We start from the raw sequence: 22,521 nt of genomic DNA, 5'->3' as shown, positions 1-22,521 counted from the left end.
ATCTGAAGAAGTGAGTTAACTCACAAAAGCTCATGCTCTAAACTTTTCTGTTAGTCTATAAGGTGCCACAGGACCCTTCGTTGCTCCTACAGGCATAATGGCAGAGTTATTCTGAACATCCACGATGCCAAATTAAAGAGTGGTGCAGGTACTTGGCATTTCACCAAAGTTCAGTCTGTTATAAATATTTTAAGTTTTAGTGTCATTATAATTAATTAGAACAATTGTACACTGGCCAATTGTCCCCAGTGCAAACACTCAGGCCACAATAGCAAAGCCAAATGTTTGTCCATGACATTGTTCCACAGATTCCCTCTTGCTCCTCTGTATCGCCCTGCTAATCAAAGCTGTGTCTCCAGTTTCTTCTGTCCCCAACGTTCCCATTCCCCCACTTTCAAAGGCTCGCGAATGTCCAGGAGATGTTTTTCTTTAGGCCCTACAAAAACGGCTGTGCACGGAAGCGAGCTGCAAAGCAGCGCAGGCACAGCCTGCGGAACCTCCTGATCCCGCCATCGCCAGCCCAGCTTTATCATCAATCACTTGTCGCCACTTCAGTTAGACTGCGAGCACAACGCGCGCCTAACCGCCCAACACCGCAGAAAACACACCCTGGGGACACGTCACACGCCCCAACCCGCAACCGCCCTCTGGCAGGCACCGCCCCCGAAGAGGACACGCTATTCTTCCCACAATACCTTGCGAGGCACTCCCGCAGGCCGCTCGTTACCTCAGGAGGACTACAACTCCCTGCAAGCTTGGCGGGGGAAACGAGGAATACCTCCCCGGCATGCCTTGCGAAGGTTAAGGCGGCAAGCGTCGGTTTCTGCTCCCCGACGGGAACCGGACTACAAGTCCCAGCAGGCCTTGCAAGCATGTGACGTTGGCCCCGGAGGCTGGGTCGCGCCGCGTCCGTGGGTGCCGTTGGGCCGTGCAGGGTGAGGAGGTGGAGGCGAGCCGAGGCAGGGTTGGCCTGGCGGTGCCGCGGCGGCGGGGGCCCGGAGAGCGGCGGCGGCGGAGGAGGAGGGGACGTAGGCCGGGGAGCGCTCTGCACCGCCGCCGCCATGCTCAATATGTGGAAAGTCCGGGAGCTGGTGGACAAGGCGTGAGTATTATGGGGTGTCCGGTCTGGGCCTGCGCTCGCGCGCTTGCCCCCCACTGGATCTTCCCTGCCCCCTCCCTGCCCTCCAACATGGCCGCTGCCCCGCCCCCTGCTGAGCTGGCGGGTCCCCCTCCCCGCCAAGTACCTGTCTCCCTGTGCTGACCCCCTTGTCACCGCTGATACGGCTTCTGATCCCGCACTGCCTGAGTGCCCCGCTACCTCTGTGCAGGCAGGCAGGCCTGCTGCCCCTCCTCCTTGTGTGTGACCCAGCGGGGCTGCTGCCCCTCTCACAGGCCTTCCTGCCACTCCCCCGCGTGTGTGACCGACCCGCCAGAGCTGCTGCTGCTCCTCTCCCGCGTGTCCCACCAGTGCTGCTGCCCCTCGCACGGGCCTTTTCCCCCACCACCCGTGTGTGTGTGTGTGTGTGTGTGTGTGTGTGAGAGAGAGAGAGAGAGAGAGAGAGAGACCGACCGACCGACCCACCCACCCACCCACCCACCCACCCACCAGGGCTGCTGTACTTTTCACAGCCTTTTTGTACCCTTGCCTTCTCCCCTCACTCTGTGTATCATGTTGGCTGCTGGTGCTCGCAACTTTCTGCCTCCTCCAACTCCGTGTATCTTGCCAGGGCTGGAGCCCCTCACAGTCTCAACATCCCTCTCCCATTTTTAGCTGATCTGTCTCCCTCCTATTATGACTGCTGTCTTCTAGATGACCTGCCCTGCATAGTTCTGGCTAGCTGCTGTTCTCTTTTCTCCCTGTTTGCCATGCAAGCTCATCATCTGTGTAAATGACCCTTTAAAACCCAGCCTTGCTTATTTGTCCCCTGTGATGGCATCCAAGTCTCAGGTGAGAGAGGAAGTGATACAAGTAAAAATCACCTTATCACTACTTGGCTATAAATGATTCACAGTCTCCAGGCCAGAGGTGGAGTGGATAGGGAAAAGGAAATAAATCCAGCAAGTAGAACACTCCTTTTCTGAGGATCTTAAAAAATCCTGATAGCTTAGAGCACATACAAATTGTAGACTTAAGTTGGTCCAAGTTACATCTATACATTGCATTGTAAAAATCACTTTTGGATGTCCACATTTTTCTCCTGGTGTTGTCCTCACCGAGAGTGCTTCCAGTGATTGAACTCTCAGTATGGGGCATGGTGGAATAGCTTGTCAAAGGCAGCAGTGCAGTGCCTTCACTGATGCGGTGTGTACCTGATTATATTGGTATCGGTGCTGTTTCTCTTGAGAAGATTGAATTAAGTTGATGTGTGGGCAAGTTAGTGTACATGCTTACAGAATTAAGTAGGTCAGGGCTCAGATATTTACATTGTTACATGCTGCAGGTGAGAACTTCAGTTATTAGCATTGCTGCCTTGGTTACAATCATCAGGACCATCGTCTCTGTATAGTTTTGAAGAGTGTAACTTGACCTGGTTTATCAATTAATGTGTTTCTCTGCCATTTGCTATTTGTGGTGTTGGAGAAGACTGAGAGTTTCACATAAAATGAATGTGCCTCAGAGAATACAGCTTTTATTTAATGGTAACGTTGTAAATATACTATCAGTGCTAGTACACGAGTAGTTGAATGGCATTCTATAGCCTGTGCTATGCAGAAGAGAATCAGATCATGTTGGCTTTCATCACTTCTGGACTTAAAATTTAAGAATCTGTTTCTCAAAATTTGAGACTGTCTGTGTAATCTTCAGTTACTCTAATTTGCCTGAAGAGTTTTGAACTGGCCTACTTTAGGAACAGTCATCTGAAGAGGAACAGCAGCATCTTATTGACACTAGTGAAGTATTCATTTTATTCTCTAGTGCTGCTTAACCCAGTACCCAACTGAGAGTTTTCTAGGACAGGAAACAAAGTTGATGTTTCAAAAACCACAGGGAGTAAGACTTTTTTTTTTTTTTTGAGTAAGTTGTTTACCTTTTCTCTGCTGAGTCTTTTTTTTTGATGACAGGAATTGATTCATGTCAAAGGTGGACACTTGTTTTAGTATGTATATGAAAAGGTGGGATGTCAGGTTTTGTCAGTCTTCAGTTTCTGTGCTGATCTTGAGTTCCAGGATTCAGAGGAAGTTGTCAGAGTGTTGAGACATAATTAGTGCTTGTTTGCTAGGTTTTGTTACAAACAAATATACGTGCCCATCTATTTTAGTTCACTAAACGTTAATACAGATTTTTATCACATTAAATGAAACTTTCACATTTAAATTTTCACTTTCTTTAAATGAAACTTTCAAATTTAGTGAAATGCAAAAATATCTCAAAGAATGAAAAGTAAATTTATTTTAAAATACTTTTCTGTTTTAGTGATCTGATATTACTATAAAACAAGGAAGCCTGTCTTTTGCAAATGCTTTAATTTGAAAGCATTGTTATTTCAGTAGCACCCAAAAGCCTCAGTTGTGATTTGGGTTCTGTTATACTAGTTGCAGTACAGGCTTAGAGTAAACCCTATTAATAACTGACTTGTTGTGTTTTATGTCCATAGTACTTCTCCAAGTAGCATCATCCTTTGGATGGGAAAGAGCAGAAATATTCAGTGAAAGAGTAGGAATAGAACACATACCATATTCACATTTTAATGCTATTTCTACTGGCATCGACAATTATACTAGTTTCTCTAATCTCGTCTAAAACCAGACTTTCAAAAATCCTCTATTTCTACGGTGTTGAATTTTAACAAACATAATGCCTTCTCGTTTTGGAGAGAGAATGAGATTTAAATAAGGAGGTAGCTTGAAATGTATATAAGTAGCTTGAAAACATACTTCTGAAAGTTTGTTGTTTTTTTTTTGAAGGGGTTTGCTTATTTTTAACTCCCAGACCTTCGTTCCATGTAAAGCTGCTCTTGGCGTAATTGCTGCTGTAACTCATCTTCTGTAAATTCATACAACAGATGTATGTTGGAAATAATCTGGATAAGGAAGCTTTATGTTCACTCTTTTTTATTTCTGTTCTTTGGGTTGTGATCCACACCGTGATGACATGTATCCTACACTTTGGTCTTGGATGGCTTAGTGCCCTGTTTGATCATCATATCAGAGGTCAAATTGAAGAACAACTTCTGGACTTTCTAGACTGTCATTCTCTAAAAAGGATATTGTGGCCTTAGTAATCATTTGTTTTAAGTTACTATTACTGCCCCCCCCCCTTTTTTTTTAAATTATTGTGTTCTTATATTTTGTGCGCTAGATGGATTCCAGCAGTGGTATAAAAACTAGAGTTTGTAATCTGAAATTAGACTGGCCGTGACAAGAAATGGCAGAATAATTTTAATTAAAAGTGCAAGCCAAGATCCAAGTTTATAATTAATGCTTTAGAGTACTTTGATTCCCTCAGCTTAGATAGAAACTAAATTGCTCAGTCTTGCATGTCAGTTTTATTTTCCGATTCTGTTTTGTTTTTTCTGCACTGGCATTGCTTTGCAGTAGTATGTAAAAACCCTAGATGTTTGGGCAGGGGGAGAGTAGGAGGTGGTGAGCTTTCTAATTGTTCTAGGCTCGCTCGCTCTCTCTCTCTCTCGCTCTCTCACACACACACACACACACACACACGCACACACGCGCACACACACAAAATATAAAACCATCAAGAACTCAGCCCTTTCCTCAAAGAGCTTCCATTCCAAGGCATCGATCTTGTAATTTGTTAATGTGGGTAGAGCCTTGTGCCCACACAGAACTCCATTCTCTTGGCTCCATTTGATGCAGGAATCCCTGCATAGCAAATTTCAGGTCAGGAGCGACCCAGGCAGTAGCAAACTAAATGCTGCAGGGGAATATTTAAATTCAAACAAATTCTCTCTTGATTACTTTTTTTTATATTTAATTACCTTTAAGTTTAGATCCATTTAAGTTTTGGGAAGACACTTCCAGTTTTCACTATGTGATCTCAGTATTTTTAACTACTGCTATTTCTGTCTATATTAAACAAAAAAATTCCTCTTTGGAGATATGTCATCATGCAATTGTGCTTGTGACCCGGGGAGGGGAAAGAGCCTCGGTGGGGGTAGAGAGGCCCCGGCAAGGCTGGCCACGTGGCTCCCCATCAACCACCCCAGGAAGAGAAGGTGGTTGTTGAGCGTAGTGAGCAGGGCGCACCGCTTCCTAGTAATCTTTTAATGTCTTCACACTTTTCATGTTAGGTTTATGGTTTTATATATAGTTGTACATGGATAATATGATGCCAGTTCAAAATAGTTTGGGGCGTAAAGCAGATGAATAATGTAATTGTTTCTATATAGAGAGGGGATTTTGTATCTTGAATTTTATCTTTGCGATTTCTAAATACCGTATTTTTCACAGAGATATTCAGAAGTAGTTTAAAACACAGGAATAGGGCTAATAATTATCAGTTTGTACATATATTTCTCGAATATGTGGTATTAATGTGAGGAACCATATCTGCATAACTTATTACTGCTACAGGCCTCTGACTTGAATTTTCTCATCTGGAATAAATTGCCATTTTTGAGTTATTGTAAATAAACATTGGTGAAGATGAAACTTTTGGTTATGTGAACCTGTCATCTGAAGGTTTGTGTTTATTTTTTTAAACAATTAGATCATATTTGAAACAAAACAATAAACTCTTTGACCGCAGATCTACTGGACTGAGCTGGTATTTGTTCACTGTCCTGATAACAGAGGGTTGAGTCTGGTCTGTATTTAAATAGTAGAGCTCTCTTCTATCTTACAAAGAAAAATGTAGGGTGTTGCATGTTGTAATCTTGCTGATTCAGGTAGCACCCTCCCCTCTGACTCATTGCTGAACCAGTGTCCTGGCAGAATGTTGTTCAGTGCTAGGCTGTCAGAAGCTTAGTCAGGTCAGCTTTGGTAGTGCTTTGCTAGTAAAGTTGTGCTGTTATACTCTCTGATTCTAGTGTGATGGCAGCTGATAGACCAACAAAAGCATGCTTTTGTTGGTCTAGTTTATTTAAGACTAGACCCTAGAAACAAAATAATCTATCTTAGTGTGTGTATGTGCGCATGCACACAGCACAGTTTTGTTGGTAATAGGGAGGTTTGCTAGCATAGCTATGTCAGTCAAGTCAAATCTCCTTACAGCTGTGGTTTACGTATGCGGACTAAAGTTTTTAGTGAGGGCCTTAGTCTCTTGAATTATGCATACATTTTAGGCTTTGACTGTTCGCATGTTTTCACTGTGGGCACTTAAAATATTTTGCAGTTATGTGTTGTGCAACTTCCTTTTTTTAGTTGCGCAGAATCCTGCGTGCAAGATTATATATTGTATTATATAAAAGGTTATTCCAGAGAAGCTTGTAAAGTAAAAGTTTAAAAGAAGAGACAGGTGGAGTTTTTGGGACAATCTCATTAAGCTAAGTAGGGGTCACCAAATTGAAATAAATAGTCATCAAATTTAAATAAACAAAAGGAAATATTTCTTAACACAATGCACAATCATCCTGTAGCCTCTTTGCCAGAAGAAGTTTTGAAAGCCAAGACTATAACAGGGCTCAAATGAGAACTAGTTACGCACATGGAGGGCAGGTTTCGGTGGCTATTAACCAGGGTGGGTGGGGATGGCGTCTTTAGCCTTTGTTTGCCATAAGCTAGGCATGGGTGATGGGATAAGTAATTTGTTGGTTCATCCCCCTCTGGGACACCTGGTGTTGGCTGCTATCAGAAGGCAGGCTACTAAGCTAGGCAGACATTTGGTTTGACCCAATATGGCCATTCTTATGATCCCTTGGTATTTTTCAAAGGAATGGAAATGGTAGCTTTCACATCACTGCTAAATTCTAAGCTAGATAGTTGCATGTATGTTCTGATTATCTGAACTTTTCTTACCTGTTCAATTGGATACATGATGCTTAGTTTACTGACCTGAAGGAACTGTTTGCCTATAGTTGCTATGCACTGTTTAAACAATGTGTGTTTTTTCCCCTGAAGTGGCTGTGTTTTAAATTAGACTGAACATGAGTCCTGTGTGTTTGTGCTTAATAGTTTGCAGACAATTTGGAATCCTGGGTGGGTGAGGTAGGAAAATATAAGTTGATGCATAAACATAAGATGTCACTACTGTAACTGTTTTGTTTCTAATGTGGTCTGTCGCAGGCATTTAGAACACATTGATAAGTTGCTCCCTCCATCCTATTTAACCTTAGACTTACTGGCTATGTCTACACTAGCCTCAAACTTCGAAATGGCCATTTCGAAGTTTACTAATGAAGCGCTGAAATACATATTCAGCGCCTCATTAGCATGCGGGCAGCCGCGGCACTTCGAAGCGGGGGGGTCCTTTCGAAAAGGAGCCCCGTCTGGACGAGCCGCGTGGTGGCGAGCCGCGTCATCTTCGAAGTCCCCTTATTCCCATCTGCTCATAGGAATAAGGGGACTTTGAAGTAGGCAGGGTCCTTTCGAAAAGGAGCCCCGTCTGGACAAGCTGCACAGCGGCGAGCCGCGTCAATTTCGAAGTGTTGCAGCTGCCCGCATGCTAATGAGGCACTGAATATGTATTTCAGTTCTTCATTAGTAAACTTCGAAATGGCCATTTGCATGGCCATTTCAAAGTTTGGGGCTAGTGTAGACACGGCCACTGTGATACAAGCAACAATTAGTTCTGCCTCGCTTTACAGCCAGGGGCTTTGCTTTCTCTAGCTTTTCATTACTCTGCTGCTCCAAACATCTGTTTTCTTCCTGGAATGTTCATGGCTTCTGGAGTGAGGAATGAATTGAGAACAGTACAAAATGTTAGAGAGACTGATATTTTATCAATTTAAAAATGAATATTCTCCTATAAGGAGAAAACAGTCTTGAAATAAAAGGTCTCGAAGTTATAAAACCAAGAATGGCGTAGACAAAGTTGGGATTACATAGAAAAATATGTAATGAGCATGGGATGATCCAAATGTTTTCAGATTGTTTTCATTTGGATTATAGTTTAGATATACTACTAACTCAAATGTAGAGCCAGAAGATTGGTCACTAGTCTGCTAATGTTTGGCAGATACTTGGACATGTAGATTAAAGAGATGAGGGAGATCTTGAATTCCCTGCCCTTATCTAGATCTGTTCCCTCTCCCCTCCGTGGTTGGGTCCTCATCCTGCAGTTACATAATCAGTCTTGGGGGACACTGTAGGATTGCTTTGGAGCTTTGATAATTGAAACTTGACCATACCAGTCCCCAGGAGACTGTGTCACCTAGACAACAGTTCAACATGCCACCTCACTGTTGGTTGCAGAAGTGGAAGTAGATATATACCTCTGTTTGAACATGGTAGTTCCTTATGATTGTATGCAGGGGTGGGCAGCAAACTTTGATCGGGGACCACTCTGAGAATTTGGTAAGTGGTCCAGTGCTGCACTTCTCTGTGATATTAATAGAGTTTGGGACAGAAGTTGGGTACCTTAGGGAGCTCTAGATAAGGTATTGGGTTTCAGGAAGTGCTGGGGTACCTGGAAGGGAGTTTGAAGGGGGTTGTGACGTGGGGCAGGGTATTGGGGTACAGGCTGTGGGAGGGGGGTTTGCTTCAGGGGAAGATTCTGAGGGATGTAGAGTCTGGGAGGGAGATGTGACCCAGGCAGGTTTGCAGAGTTTGGAGTGTGGTAGGGTGTAGGGTGCCAAATGCAGGCCTGGCTTATTGTAGGCAGCTCCAGGCCAGCAGCCCAGCAGGACCCCCAGGCAGGCTCCCTGCCTGCCAGGCCCTCCACATGCTGCTCAAAGCCGCACGCTGCTGGAGCCAGCATATGTGTCTGTGCAGTGCACCTCGGGGGCGGGGGGCGGCTGTGCATGCTGCACACACCTGCAAGCACAGATCATTGTCAGTTTGCGACCAGTGGAAGCTGATCATTGTGCTGGAGGCAGGGGCAGCATGTGGGGACACTCACCACCCCACAGCCCCCCAGGTGCATGCTGCCTAGAGATTCTCATGCTAACTCCAGCAGTGAGCTGCTGTAAACAGTGTGTGCAGCTGCAGCAGGCAGTGAGTCTGCCTAAGGGTCCTACTGGGCCATGGTATATTGGTGTCCACAGTATCATGGCAGGGGGAATCAGAATGTTTGGCAGGCTGGTGCTGGCCCATGGGCCATATTTTAGCTGACCCTGCTGTATGCCCTACTTCGAGTGGAATATTTACGAGAACACTCTTCACACTGCTCTGCCAGACCTATGCATTTAGGTAATTTGTGTGTTATATACCTTCACTCTCCATATATATGCCAGTTGAGACTGGATAATGTTTTGTGCTAGTATTAAGTGCTCTGTCCTGTACAGTGAGTCAGTAATGGAGGATAGTAATCTGGAGTCCATGGCACCTAGTGGTAGGTGCTTGTTTATCAGCCCAAGTTATGTCTGCACCATGTTCACTAATATAGTTAAGCCACATAACTGCAGAGTAATATTTCCTTTCAACTCCTTTGTGTTTTTGCTGATGTTTGACAAAAATTTAAGTAAAGCCCTACTTATTACTCCAGTATGAGACTTAAATCACCTCACTTAACTGCTTTCAATCTTTTTTTTTCCTTATGCCTGTGATAGCTGAGCTTCGCTTTTTGTTTTTGGATTTGTCCACCCAGACTTCAGCCCTTCTGTCACTGTCTTGCTCATTAGTAACAGAGAGATGGCTGTGTTAGTCTATAGTCTATCACAACAAAAAGGCAGGTGAGCTTTCATGGGACAGACCCACTTCTGGTACAGCTATGGTCTGGAGAAGTGGGTCTGTCCTGTGGAAGTTCACCACCTAACAAATTATTTTGTTAATCTTTAAACTGCTACCGGACTGCCTTTTTGTCTTGCTCATTGGCTTAGTAATGGCAGGTACTATCGTAAATGATCTATCCCATGAGATGTATCCAGCTGCAGGGTACATAATTTCATACTTATCTACAGCTGTCTGACCTTCCTGTAAATGTCCCTCTAGTTCCATGGTCATTTCTTTTTATCTGACATTTAAGTTTTTTCCTGCATGAACATGATCTCTAGGGCAAGGAACATTTTGATCACTGTGTGAAGGGGACAGTTAACCCTCAATGGATGAGTTACCCTCCCATTGCTGTTCTGTGAAACTGCCTGGTGGTAACTGCTTGAACAGTGAGCATTTTATATCATTGTTACAAGCAAGGTGATGGTTACTGTCTTCAGCCTTACAAGGACTTTTTTTGTCTGCTGCTGTTAGTCTTTCTGAGAGAGTGAAGGAACATAGTGTTGGGATTGAGAAGGATCATTGTGAAGCTGTGTGCCAAGCACAGTTGCCACAGGCAGCGTCTTTCCCAACACCCTTGTTCTTGAAGGGCTGACTAAACAGCTTATTAAAAAAATAGAACAGTTCCATCTTAATTTCAACTAGTTACTCTACAAACTCATCTAACTTCCTGAATGAATTCTTTTAGCTGTGGTAATGTCATTTCAGGGTGGATTGATTTAAATAAAAAAAAAATCTTAAATAATTTCCCACTGATACTTTCACATTTCTTCAAACAATGGTGCAAATCTGATCACTAAAACATGTTAATTTATAGCTCAGTACAGCATTTTACAACATCTAAGATGGTGTAAGTTGTATAATTCTTTAACTTGATTTTTATAAATTTAACAAATAGTGTGTAATACTCATTACCTGTGTCAGGGCAGATGCAGCAGCAGTAAATTGATTTAATTTTTACGATTCCTACACACAACACAATAGCACTCGTATTTTATTAAACTAAATCTTAACTGTTACGTAAGCGTTTTACGTTTGCAATTGCAGCATTCTGCTAAATTGTTGGCTGACAGCTGTCCTATTTTAAAAAAAAAGTTGCTTTCAAATTTTTGTTAACTCCCAACAAATCCTCAGAACAATAAATGTGTATTGCCCTTAACTTCTGCAACAAGATCTTATCTTGCTTGCTTCCAGTGTTATTTTGATACAATACAGATCTGATTCCAAGTTACCGAAAAAGCTAAGACTGCCTGTGCTTAAAATGCACTTAATTTTGGAGTAAGCCCCATTGAAAACAAATGTAGGATGGAGTTCCTTTGGGAAAGGTGAGTTATGCTAAAGTAACATACAGAGTAGACTTAAGGCATCACTGTTATGTTCTGTGACCATAGTGTTCCAAAATAATGGATATGCAGTATGTAATATAAAATATGAAAATATCTCTGACTACTGGCTCCTCTAGGTTTCTCTTAATACAGCTTTTTGTACTTTGTACTTGGGTGATAGCTAGCTGTGTTTAGAATCTAATTACGCAACATGTAAAGATTAGCTAAGCTAAACTTCTTCTAGTAACACCCAACATTGCAAACAGTTTGGGAATTTAAGAATATAAGAGCAGCCATACTGGCTCAAACCAGAGGTCCATGCAGCCCACTAATTATTCTGTCTACCGACAGTGGCCAACACCAGGTGACCCAGAAAGAATGGACCAAACAGGTAAAGATTAAGCAGTCTCTCCTACCAGCCGTCACCAGCCTCTGGGACACCATTCCTTACCTGTCCTGGCTAATAGCCATTAGTGAACCAAACCGCCATGAATTTATCTAGCTCTTTTTTAAGCCTTGTTGTAGTACTAGCCTTCACAACGTCCTCTGGCAAGGAGTTCCACCAGTTGACTATGCACTGTGTGAAGCACTTCTTTTTATTTGTTTTAAACCTGCTGCCCATTAATTTCATTTGGTGTCCTCTAGTCCTGATATTATGGGAACAAGTGAATAATTCCTCCCTGTACACTTTCTCCATACCACTCATAATCTTATATACCTGTATCATATCCCCCCTTAGTCTCCTATTTTCTAAGATGAAAAGTCCTATTCTCTCTAATCTCTCTTCATATGGGACCCATTCCAAGCCCCTCATCATTTTAGTTGTCTTTTTTCTGAAACTTTTTAAATGACTTTTAAAATCTTTTTTGAGATACGACCATCTGTATGCAGTATTCAAGATGTGGGCGTACCATGGTTTTATATACAGGCAATACGATGTTCTCCGTCTTATTCTCTATCCATTTTTTTTAATGTTTCCTAATATCCAGTTTGTTTTTTTCACTGCCGCTGAAGACTGTGTGGGTGTTTTCAGGGAACTATCCACTATGACTCCAAGATCTCTTTGCTGATTAGCTAAATTAGCCCCCATCATACTGTATGTATAGTAGGGGTTATTTTTTCCACCGTGCATTACTTCACATTTATGCACATTAAATTTCACTTGCTATTTTATTGCCCAATCACTCAGTTTTGTGAGATCTTTTTGCTGTTCTTGACAGTCTGCTTTGGTCTTAACTATCTCTAGCAGTTTAGTATCCTCTGCAAACTTTGCCACCTCACAGTTTACCCCTTTCTCCAGATTGTTTATGAATAAGTTGAATAGGATTGGTCCTAGGACTACCCTTGGGGCAAGCCACTAGTTGCCCCTCTCCATTCTGAAAGTTTACCATTTACTCCTACCTTTTGTTCCCTGCCTTTTAACCAGTTCGCAATCCTCTTATCCCATTACAACTTAATTTACGTAAAAGCCTTTGGAGAAGGACCTTTTCAAAGGCTTTCTGGAAATCCAAGTACATTGTATCTACTGGATCCCCCATGTCAAATCACATTTACCGTAAAAGGCAGAGTCTTGAAGAATGATGTATTGCAAAGTTGATCCATATTGTAACTTACTTTTAAATGAGAAATTTAATATTCAAAAATCAATTTAAAAAACTTTTTTTAAAAAACATTGATTTTAGCCACCCTTTTTCATGTTATAATATAAATTATTTCTCTTTGAAAGAATATAAGTTGTGCAGTTCTGTGGCAGAGCTTTTTTCTCCATCTAAAATGTACCAGTAAAATATAACCCAGAAAATAAGAGGTAGAAGAAAAAGTAAAATGATATTTTTAATGCAAAATAAAAGTGGATGTAGTAATATTCACACAAATATGCATATGTATCATACAAAATAGATTTGAGTGCAGAAAAGTTCACAAAATTGTGGTAATCGCTAAAACAGATTCATTTTTTTCCTCTATAATGAAGCTGTGTTCCAACATTTTGGTGTGGTTTTGTTTTGCTACGTTACTCTTACTTCTTTGTTTCCTTGAAGCACTGTGCGACAGTGGGTCTGTCCTCTTCCAAATTGGAAGGGAAATAAACCCGTTATGTGTTTTGAGCAAAAGCCTACACCCTCTGCCAGTCTGGTGGTGAGTGATTCCATAATTGCCTATTACAGGATTTCTTATCCCTTGGCATTTGAAGCATTTGTCATGTGGACTTTTGGACTTGCATGCAGCTCAATTGGAATCCAGTATGACAATTTCTGTGGTTTCAGATCTTGAAATATCTGTCCTTCAGTATCAGTCCATCTTTAAATAAAAGAAGTATTTGCGTGAAAGACTATTGAGAGAGGAGGCTCAATAGCAAATTAGTAGTGACTGAAAGTATAATAGTGCTGTTCCTATTCCACAGCCAAAAATACATCAATGTGCATTTTTCATGTGTCACTTTAAAAAGCAGCCATAGCATGCTTGAAATTTAGATTTTCTTTTACTGGAATTATTTTTAATTATTTGGTTTCAAAATTGGAACATGATTTACAAAACAGGAAAAACAACAAAAATATTGACTACCATTAACCCGAACTGTATACAATGTAAAGTGACAATTTGAAAACAAATGTTTTTGAAAAGGAGAGCGTCAACGTTTTTTCTGAGTAACTGTGTTAAAGGTGTCTAGTTAGTCACTTTCCTCAAAAAAACAAAAAACCACACCCCGAAACCACCTAGCTTGTTGAATAAAATATAAAATCCAGATACGAATAACGACAAAACTGGAGTATGCAGACCATTTTTCTCTCACTACGCATGCATGAAATGACTCCAGTTGATGCACGTAAATAACACACAAACAAGAGGAAAAAGAAAGCTGCCATTTTTCTGTGTTCTATTACAGAAACAAGTTGTATATTGCAGACCTCTTGAAACTTTTTCAAGTAGTGTCCTCATGAGAGCTCCACTTCAAGTGTACATGCACCTTTTGAGCATTTGGTTGGAGAGTTCAAGCTGAGAGCATCCATTTGGCCTCCATATGTAGCCTCAGCATCTGCCACAGGGCACATAGAGTTGTATGGGGAAGCCTCCCTCAGTTTCTTCTCTGCCTCCTTAGTCTAAGATGGAACCTAGCATGTCTGCCTAGAGAATATTCTGCCTTCTCTTTTTTTTTTTTCTTGCAGTTAGGTAGTTGTAAGTACCTGGCTACTGTAGTTAGTGTTTCATCTATTAAACACATGGTATGTGAACTACAACCTTCAAAGAGAGATATGAGAAATAATGGTACTTCAGTCAAGTTTCATCATAAATATTATTTCCTTCTGATCTTGAATCAAAGCTGTAGTCACATACAAGGATTGTGTGCTTACGTAATAAGACCTGTGCAAACACCTAATGTTCTACTGTTCTAACAACACATTTTTACTTTTCAAAGTTCTACTCTAATGTAACAGCCCGCTTAGCATTTACACATGTTCCTTGCAAGTCTTTAGAGGTTGACCCTGGGTCAGTCCACCTATGAGCTGGTTAACCCTTTCTGGTCATGTGCTGAAGTTTAATCAGGTGACTAAACTTTGAGTCAGAGCACTACAAGGAGTAGCACCCATGGCAACACTACTAAAAGAAGAGAAAAATGGTACACTCACAGCAGTAACTGTAGTTAAAGAAGCATGTCCACTGCCTACCCTCCTCTTTTGCTTTGTTTGGTTCCTAGGGCAGGGGGTGAAAAAACATTTTAGATTGGGCATGACTTTTTGTCCCCGCAGTTAGCTGGACCCCCCAACCTGTCTAATGTAATCCAAACCGATATAAACTTCAGCTATATTCATGTGAGTGGGGGGAGAACAATCTTTTGGCACGTGTCAGAAAATAAGTATGTAACGTAAAAACTTTATTAATTGGTATGTAAATGTGAATATACATAAAAACAGTAACCTTTCAACATTTTTAATCAGATGAGTCTGAGACTCAGCAGCTGATCATTTTGTGCCTCTATTATGAAATTTCACACATGCCCATGGGGGCCTACCCTCCGCTTTGCACATCCCTACCCTAATAGAGAAGAAACTTGAAGGTGGTTTGCCTATGTACTCTATATAGCATTGGTGTCTGCTCTAAGAAAGCAGAGGGCACATGTGAGTGCCAAGCAGACACTGCTAGCTAGAAATCTCTGAACATGGGCTGCAGTGGCACGCGCATACCTGAAAGTAGCACACCCATTGGCGCATACATCTTGAAAAATTAGCTTCTGTGTAGCGCGAATGTTTCACTGACAAGTTAATTCAGCTGATGAGAGAGAACTTTCATTGTGGTAATGTCAATATTCTATAAAAGGCAGTATAAAAACCACAAGGGGAAGGGGGGTGCGATGGCACTATTGTCTCCAGCAGACTCTTTAGTCTAATTACAAAGAATATCTAGAAATATTACATGCAGCAATAATTTAATAGTTAAGTAAACCAGCTCAAATTCATCTGCATTGAAAACCCAGTAAAATTAGAAGTTGAAGTTGTGCCTAGTTTTTTGTGAAAACATGCTTTTTCCTTTAAATTATTGCATATAGTTTCTGATTTTTATATCCACAAATACACCATAACTTAATCAGATCAAAGGTTACAGAGAGCTCACTTTCTGTCTTCTGTACTTTGTATTGTATTCTGCAGCTGCAGTGCGATGAAGCTGGGGCTTCCCTCTCCCTCTCCACCCCCCTTTTAAGTTGAGTTGTGGGCATCACTAATGCACCAGGATCTTGCTTCATGATACAAAAACTGCCAAGCAAAGCTAAGCAGTCCTAAATTCCACAGCACCCAAGAGGCATCGTTCTGGAGTTACAGCCTTAAAGATCTAATGCATTTTAAAATACATTTTTCATATAGTAGCTGAGGGAGAAATTAATAGGAAGGCACAGGTTCCTTGGAGAATCTTTTATTTAACTAATGAATACACTGGTGAAACGAAAGGAGCTGTTTAAAAATGGAACATTCCTAAAGACCAGCTCAAGCTGGAATAACAGCTGTGAAGGGACAAAAACCTAGTAGTGCCTGCAAGAGACCATTTACAGATATATAATATACATAAAGTCTGGAATTTTGATTTAGTGAATTTTTCTCCAGTCCACCATCATTATACTTACAGATGGTCCCAATTTGACTTTACTGAGAATTTTTCAGATATGAGTGAGCATAAAAACTAGATTGATGTGATGTGAATTATGAGTTTAATTAGCACTTGTCTTTATTTACAATTCATAAGATTTTCTTAGGTAGCTTTAACTTTTGACTTGTGAAGGAATTTAAAATCCCTGAAAATGTGAGCTATATAATGCAAACCCATGGGGTCCTCTTAACTTGTAATTGCCCCTTCCATCTCACACACAAAATCTGTCATGGCAAATGCTGTTTTTCGGTGTATGCAAATGAGGATTAGAATAAGGCCAGGAGCCTCAGGCTACACTAGAGTGAGCTGTTGACAGAAGTTTCTGTTGGAAGATATCTTCCAACAAAACTTTTGTTGACAGATCGTGGCCAGACTGCCCAGTCATGCTCTTCACAGAACGTTCAACAGGAAGCATAAAAGACAGGGCTGGCTGGTGTTCCAGAAGCCCTGTCTGTCGACAGAGGGCCCCCAGAAGGTCCACACTGGCTTTCTGTTGACAGAGACATTCTGCCTCCTGGAGGAGTGGTAGAAAGCTGCATTCTGTCCATTTGCTGTCAACAGCATGCCTTGGGAATGCAGATGCTCCACAGGTTTTGTTGACAACATTCTCTAGTCTAGACACGGCCTTAGTTTAGTTTCACTTGTCACACAAGCAAAAATTTACGCACAGGTTCTGAAAAGGTGGGGAAAATATTTCGCTAAACAGTTCTCTCAAATTAATTTAAATTTACTTTGTGATCCTTTCACATGTGAAAAGTTCTTGTGACTTTCATAATGGCATTAGCAGAAAGGAAAGCTGCTGTGTTCTGATTTCAAAGTACTCAGTCAGCATCAACCTAGTAATATGTCTCATGCTAAATATACATTTGGGGAAAACTGTAATCTAAACCTTGATTTAAAAGAGAAGCATTACATTGTAGAAGTGAAACAACTGTTTACTTGTTCTAAACACTCATAGTATAAAACAGACACCACAGCATAAACCTGTGATCCAAATTGATCGTTTTACAGACTTTGTTCTGATTACAAATCGGCTTATAAATTAGGTAAGTGTTTGAATGTATTTAGCTAAATTTGAATAATACCAAACTAATACATGACAAAAATGAGGAAAGACTAGCCTGGTGCCAAGTTTCCTTGAATAATGGAAGCATACTGATGTGTTCAGCTCTCTTACTGGTCTACCTGCATCTTTCTTGCAGCGTGTCTCGTCTTCCTGACACAGCAGTCATGGGTATTCACAGGAAATAGATAAAGATAAAGAAGCTGAATATTTTTACTTTTGTATATAGGTTTTAGCTTCTCAACTTGAGTGGGAATAAATGAATATTTTTAGCTAAAGACTTTCACATTTGATAATGTCCTCCTGTGACAGATATGAATGCATTTGTGAGACCTGCAAAGGTTACACAAATAAAGAAGTCCAACAGTTTCTTTAAAAATGGAGTTCATTTCCCCGTTCATACCCTGTTTCTGAAGAGTAGTGTCAAATTATTGAATAAGTGTTCTCTTTTTAGACAGTGTGTCAGTTTGAAATTTTGCGTCAGTCCTCCACTGGGACTGTACTAAGCTTAAAGAAAGTGCAAGCCAAATAACTAGGTTTCAGTTAATCTACTTTTGACTGATTGTTATTTATTTTAAGATTTCTTAGATTAGGTAATCGCTTTAGGCGTATCTGTGGTGCAACTGGGAGGTGTAACTCTCAGCCCAGATAAGATGAGCAAATGAGTCTGAGCTCATAAGCAAAAAATCGCCATGTGGAGTTTGCACCATAGGCTAACTATCTGAGCTCAGACCCAGGGAGTTGAGGAGTCTTGAATCAATTGGCTAGCCCAAACTGCCATCAGTGCCAACTAATATAAGTCTTTCAGCCTGTTCTAGGAATCTCATCTCCCAGCCATGCTGTAAACATAAACTTTGAGATCTGCAAGTAAAATGGAGACTTTCATGTTTGGCCTCACTTAGGCTTATTGATGAAATTATTCAGTGTAAGAACAAACACTCAAAGTTTTGAGGAATTTTGCAACCTCAAAAGGGACTCCCCTCCTCTACCCGGAAGAGCAAAGGTTATAAAGTTTGGGGTAGTGGAGAAATGATTAGGCTGATTTATTTATTTATTTATTTAGAAGAATTACTCTTGCTGGTGTTTTAGGACAGTTGTGTGTGTCACAGTGATTACACTTTCAGACTCAGGCACATTTTCTTAGGGCTTCACCCTCTTTATCACACATCACTGCTTCAGACTTTGTTTCCCCAATGTTTGTAGTGTCATTCTAGTATCTCTTTTGCGATTGAACGCTTCATTATTTCTGGTTTATCTAGGGCATCCCTACTAATTTGTGAAAACAGCAGCAAATTGGTGTAAATTGCACATTTGATGACTACAATTTATTTTAACAGCTGTGCACATAGCCACATGTGAGAAACTTTCAACTCCAGTTCTGAGCTCATGCAATTGTGTTAGAAGTACTGGAGAGAGACATTGTTTTATGACTGATGAATCATTAACAAACTAGTAGGTTGTATAGAAAAAGAGTTTTATATACAAAAGTAAATCTGTTTGGACAGGAATCAGAGTGCCTTTAGGTTCCAGCTAAGCTATGTGTAAATTAGGGGGATTTGTCAGCAAAAGGGCTGTTTTGTTGACAAAACCTGTGGAGCATCCAGATTCCCAAGGGCATTCTGTTGACAGTAAGTTGACAGAACTCAGCACTTTTGTCAACAGCCATACCCTGCTCCCACGAGGAAGAATGCTGCTGTTGACAGATCTGTCAACAAAATGGCTGTCGGGGGGGTGGCCTTCCATCGACAGAAAAGGCTTCCAGGACACTGCACAATCCTGTCTGCAGTGCTTCTGGGTGGGTGTTTTGCTGGTAGAGCAGCTGGGCAGTTGGTCACTCTCTGTCAATAGATTGGTTCCCTCTTTCAGTCAGTTCTGCAGTCTGACCACGCTCCATCAACAGAAGTTTTGTCACAATATAATTTATGACAAAAACTTCTGCCAACAAATCCCTCTAGTCTAGACATAGCTGTAGTGTGCTTACACCAAGCCACTATAGAGAGAGGGTATGTCTACACAACCACGGAAGATCGACCCACTCAGGGTTGGTCTTCTGGGATTTGATTTTGCATATTTGGTAGGGATGCGCAAAATCAACCTGTCAGAGTCGGCTCAACCCCCGTACTGATAAGGAGTAAGGGAGGGTGACGGGAGAGACCTTCTTCAGTGACGTCAGCCAGGTCAGTTGATTGCAGATACACGAGTCTAGCTATGGCAATCAACATATCTGCAGTTGACATACTTTCCCTCGTGTAGCCATAGCCTGAGTGTGTTAAGGAAAATGTTCAGCGCAAAAGAGTGTTTCTCTTCATCCTCGCCAGTTTGGTATAAAATATATATTTATTGTGTATCAGAAAACAGCTGGCCCATCTTGGCTACAGTAAGAAATCTTGAAATCACATGATTAAGTTCCTCAGACTTCTTAAAATATACTCTAATCTGCACAAATTGTGGGTCTTCTTACAGATATGCACCCATCCTTGTCTGCCCCATCCCTGCCTCAAAACAGCATACTATATTAGTCTCCTTTGCCACTTGAGAGCGCCACCTGGGGTGCAGCTACACACACAGCACAGGATTTCTTGTTTAAGTGGGATTTCGTGGAGCTCTGTAAAAGACTGACAAGGATTTGGAAGCGTTTGGGGAATTGTGGTCAGTTGTGGTTCTAAACAGGTCTTAAAATATTTAAACTAGTTTGTGGAGTGAACCTGACACTCTGTTCCACTGTATATAGGAAACTTCCCATTAATTTGTAAGTTTCTATAGCTGATCGTAGTGAATATTTAAATGTTTTAAAGTCTATTGTTCCACCTCAGGTTATCCTCTTCATTGTACTTGCTGGCAGAAACTAGAAACTGGGGCTGTAACGCAAATGAACCCTTGTGTTGTGTTTTTAGAATTCAGTTGTAATTTAATCTTCGAGTGGACCATTTCAAGAAATGATACCTCTGAAAGGAGAGGAAACTTCACATTGTCCTTCTAAATAAGCATGTAAAACTAATAAAATTAGCAAGCAAGTTTTGTGATACAAAAGAATATTTATTTTTAGTGTTTGTATCGTGTGGCAAAGCTGTAAAACAGTTATGCAACAAAAAAAAGCTTAAAGAGAGACTGACACATGTAGGCATCTTTTATCCTGGATATTCCATTATCAGTTTTATTTATGTGCAGTTTTTCTAGCATACTTTAGTCTGAACCAATGGAAGTGGACTAGATCTATTAATATATGAACACCTGGCTTGTTATATTTTTATAAAATATCTTCATCCAATTGTTTTTAAAATAAAAGGGTTTCTAGGGTGTAACTGTACTTCATTGAAAGCTTAAAGGCAAATAGAAATATTGAGCTAATTGAGTATATTGAGAGTTGGCAACTGCATCTTTTGCTATCCATAATTAGCTATTCAGTGAATGGGAAAGCAAAATTACAGTAATCCAAATTCATCAGAGAACATGGAGAAAAATCTGAAACGAGAAGATTGGTGACAGTTTATTTTCTTTTTCTTTTAAAACTGCTTCTTTTGGTTAACTCGAATGGCTGTAGTATAGTAAAAAGGATGAAGATTTGAAGGAAAAACTCTCTCTGCTATTGTTCCAGACCATTGGGTTCAAATATATTTGATATATCTGAACATTGTTCTCAGTTTGCATATGAATCAATGTTTTCTTGCTAAGCTAAATTTTACATGCCGTTTTCAGACTTAATTTTTTAAAGTGAAAATAGTTTTGTTTTTCTAAGGGAGAATGTAGTTTCAAACAGATCCATTTATGGTAAATTAGATTAAAATGTTATAGACAATTAACATATTTGTTTCCACTATAACATTAGTTTCACAATTTCTGCAATCTTAGGAATTGCCTTGATACACAGTACTTAAAGTAAACTGAAGTGCTGTGCTCCTACAATATACTAAGGGAAAAAGAAAAGAAAATACACTTTCCCCTTAGAAAGCACTCCAGGTATTTCTTAACTTAGGAAAAGATTTATGGTAAAACTCATTACATCCATCCTCAGGAAAACTTGTTTCATTTTGATTTCATCTGTTTTGGGCTGGAACTATAGTTTTGTACAGATTTAGCTATTTTGGTTGGGGTGTGTGAATTTCTTAGCCTAAATCAGAGGTCCCCGAAGTGTTGGATGTGCCCCCTACCTGGGTGTGGAGGTCCCAGCCCCTTCCTGCCCCAGTTCTGCTCCAGTTCAGCAGCACCTATCTGGGTCCCCAGCTCCTGGCCCTGCAGGTACTAGGCCCTGTCCTTAGTCTCAGAGGCTGGCTGCAGGTAGGTTCCTGATTTAGGGTGGCGGGGCAAGGCTGGAAGCAAACCTCCATCTGGCTGCCTGCCCAGCTGCTGACCCTTGGCACAACATTGCTGTGGCTCTGCTCCCACCTAACCATTGCATCTCTCACAGACCACCTCAATTTTTGTGTAGACAAGCCCTAAGTGCTAGCATGTACCAGTTTGGATGTAAATTCTAATGCACACGAGTGTCGTGAACATGATTGGGGTATATTAAAAGTTTTTTAATGTATGTTGATATAATAGGTTTGAATAGAACCATATCAGTGCACACTAGGGAGCTTCTAGCATGCATCCATAGGGGCCAGTTAGAGCACAACACACTAAAATTTACATCACAGCTGGTGCATAGCAACATGCAGCACAGAGAAGATCTTAGTATATTGTAGCATAGCCTTGCTGCAGAATCTCTAAGCCAGGGCTGGGACCCTAAAATGAGTAGTGGTGTTTGATTGGCAGAGTAGCTATTGATATCTCTGTCACATAACTAGTCAGTGTATGGGCCTAAGTGTAATAAGGGGATATTAAAAGATCTATTAAGTCAAAAACTTCAGGTTGTTGAATTGGTCAACCCCCATTTAATAGACTTTTTTCTGACACAATTTTATTCTAAAGCTGGTTAATTAAGCCATAGAGTTCAGCTAAACTAAACTCTTTTTGTGACAACACAAACAGGTTGGGAATTTACTTGATATCAAATTTATACTAAAAGGCCTTGAGTCTTGAAGAATGATGCATTGCAAAGTGAATTAAGTTACTAACCACTTGATCCACTCAGCCATAGCCACGTCTTCATCCACATCATTTTCTTCCAAAAAGCGGTTTTCCTTATGAGGTTCCATTCTATCTATTAGCATTTTCATGCACTGCTTACACTTGAGATGTTTTCCTTTTTCTCCCACGGAGTAAATTTCTTCAAAATTTTCCTAGATG

General features: G+C 40.9%; 1 protein-coding gene across 1 annotated transcript in view; it reads left to right on the top strand.

Moving 5' to 3' along the window:
• The first annotated feature begins 899 nt into the window (after nucleotides 1-899).
• CLINT1 (clathrin interactor 1) overlaps nucleotides 900-22,521 on the top strand; it is an 87,079-nt gene continuing 65,457 nt past the window's right edge. The window contains exon 1 of the mRNA XM_075009444.1: nucleotides 900-1,102. Within this exon, the coding sequence (XP_074865545.1) occupies nucleotides 1,062-1,102 (41 nt within the window). The 5' untranslated portion in view covers nucleotides 900-1,061. The remainder of the gene's footprint in view (nucleotides 1,103-22,521) is intronic.

The sequence above is a fragment of the Carettochelys insculpta genome, chromosome 15, assembly GCF_033958435.1.
Source record: "Carettochelys insculpta isolate YL-2023 chromosome 15, ASM3395843v1, whole genome shotgun sequence".
In the NCBI taxonomy this organism is placed as follows: Eukaryota; Metazoa; Chordata; order Testudines; family Carettochelyidae; genus Carettochelys; species Carettochelys insculpta.
This window is presented reverse-complemented; position numbering and strand designations above follow the sequence as displayed.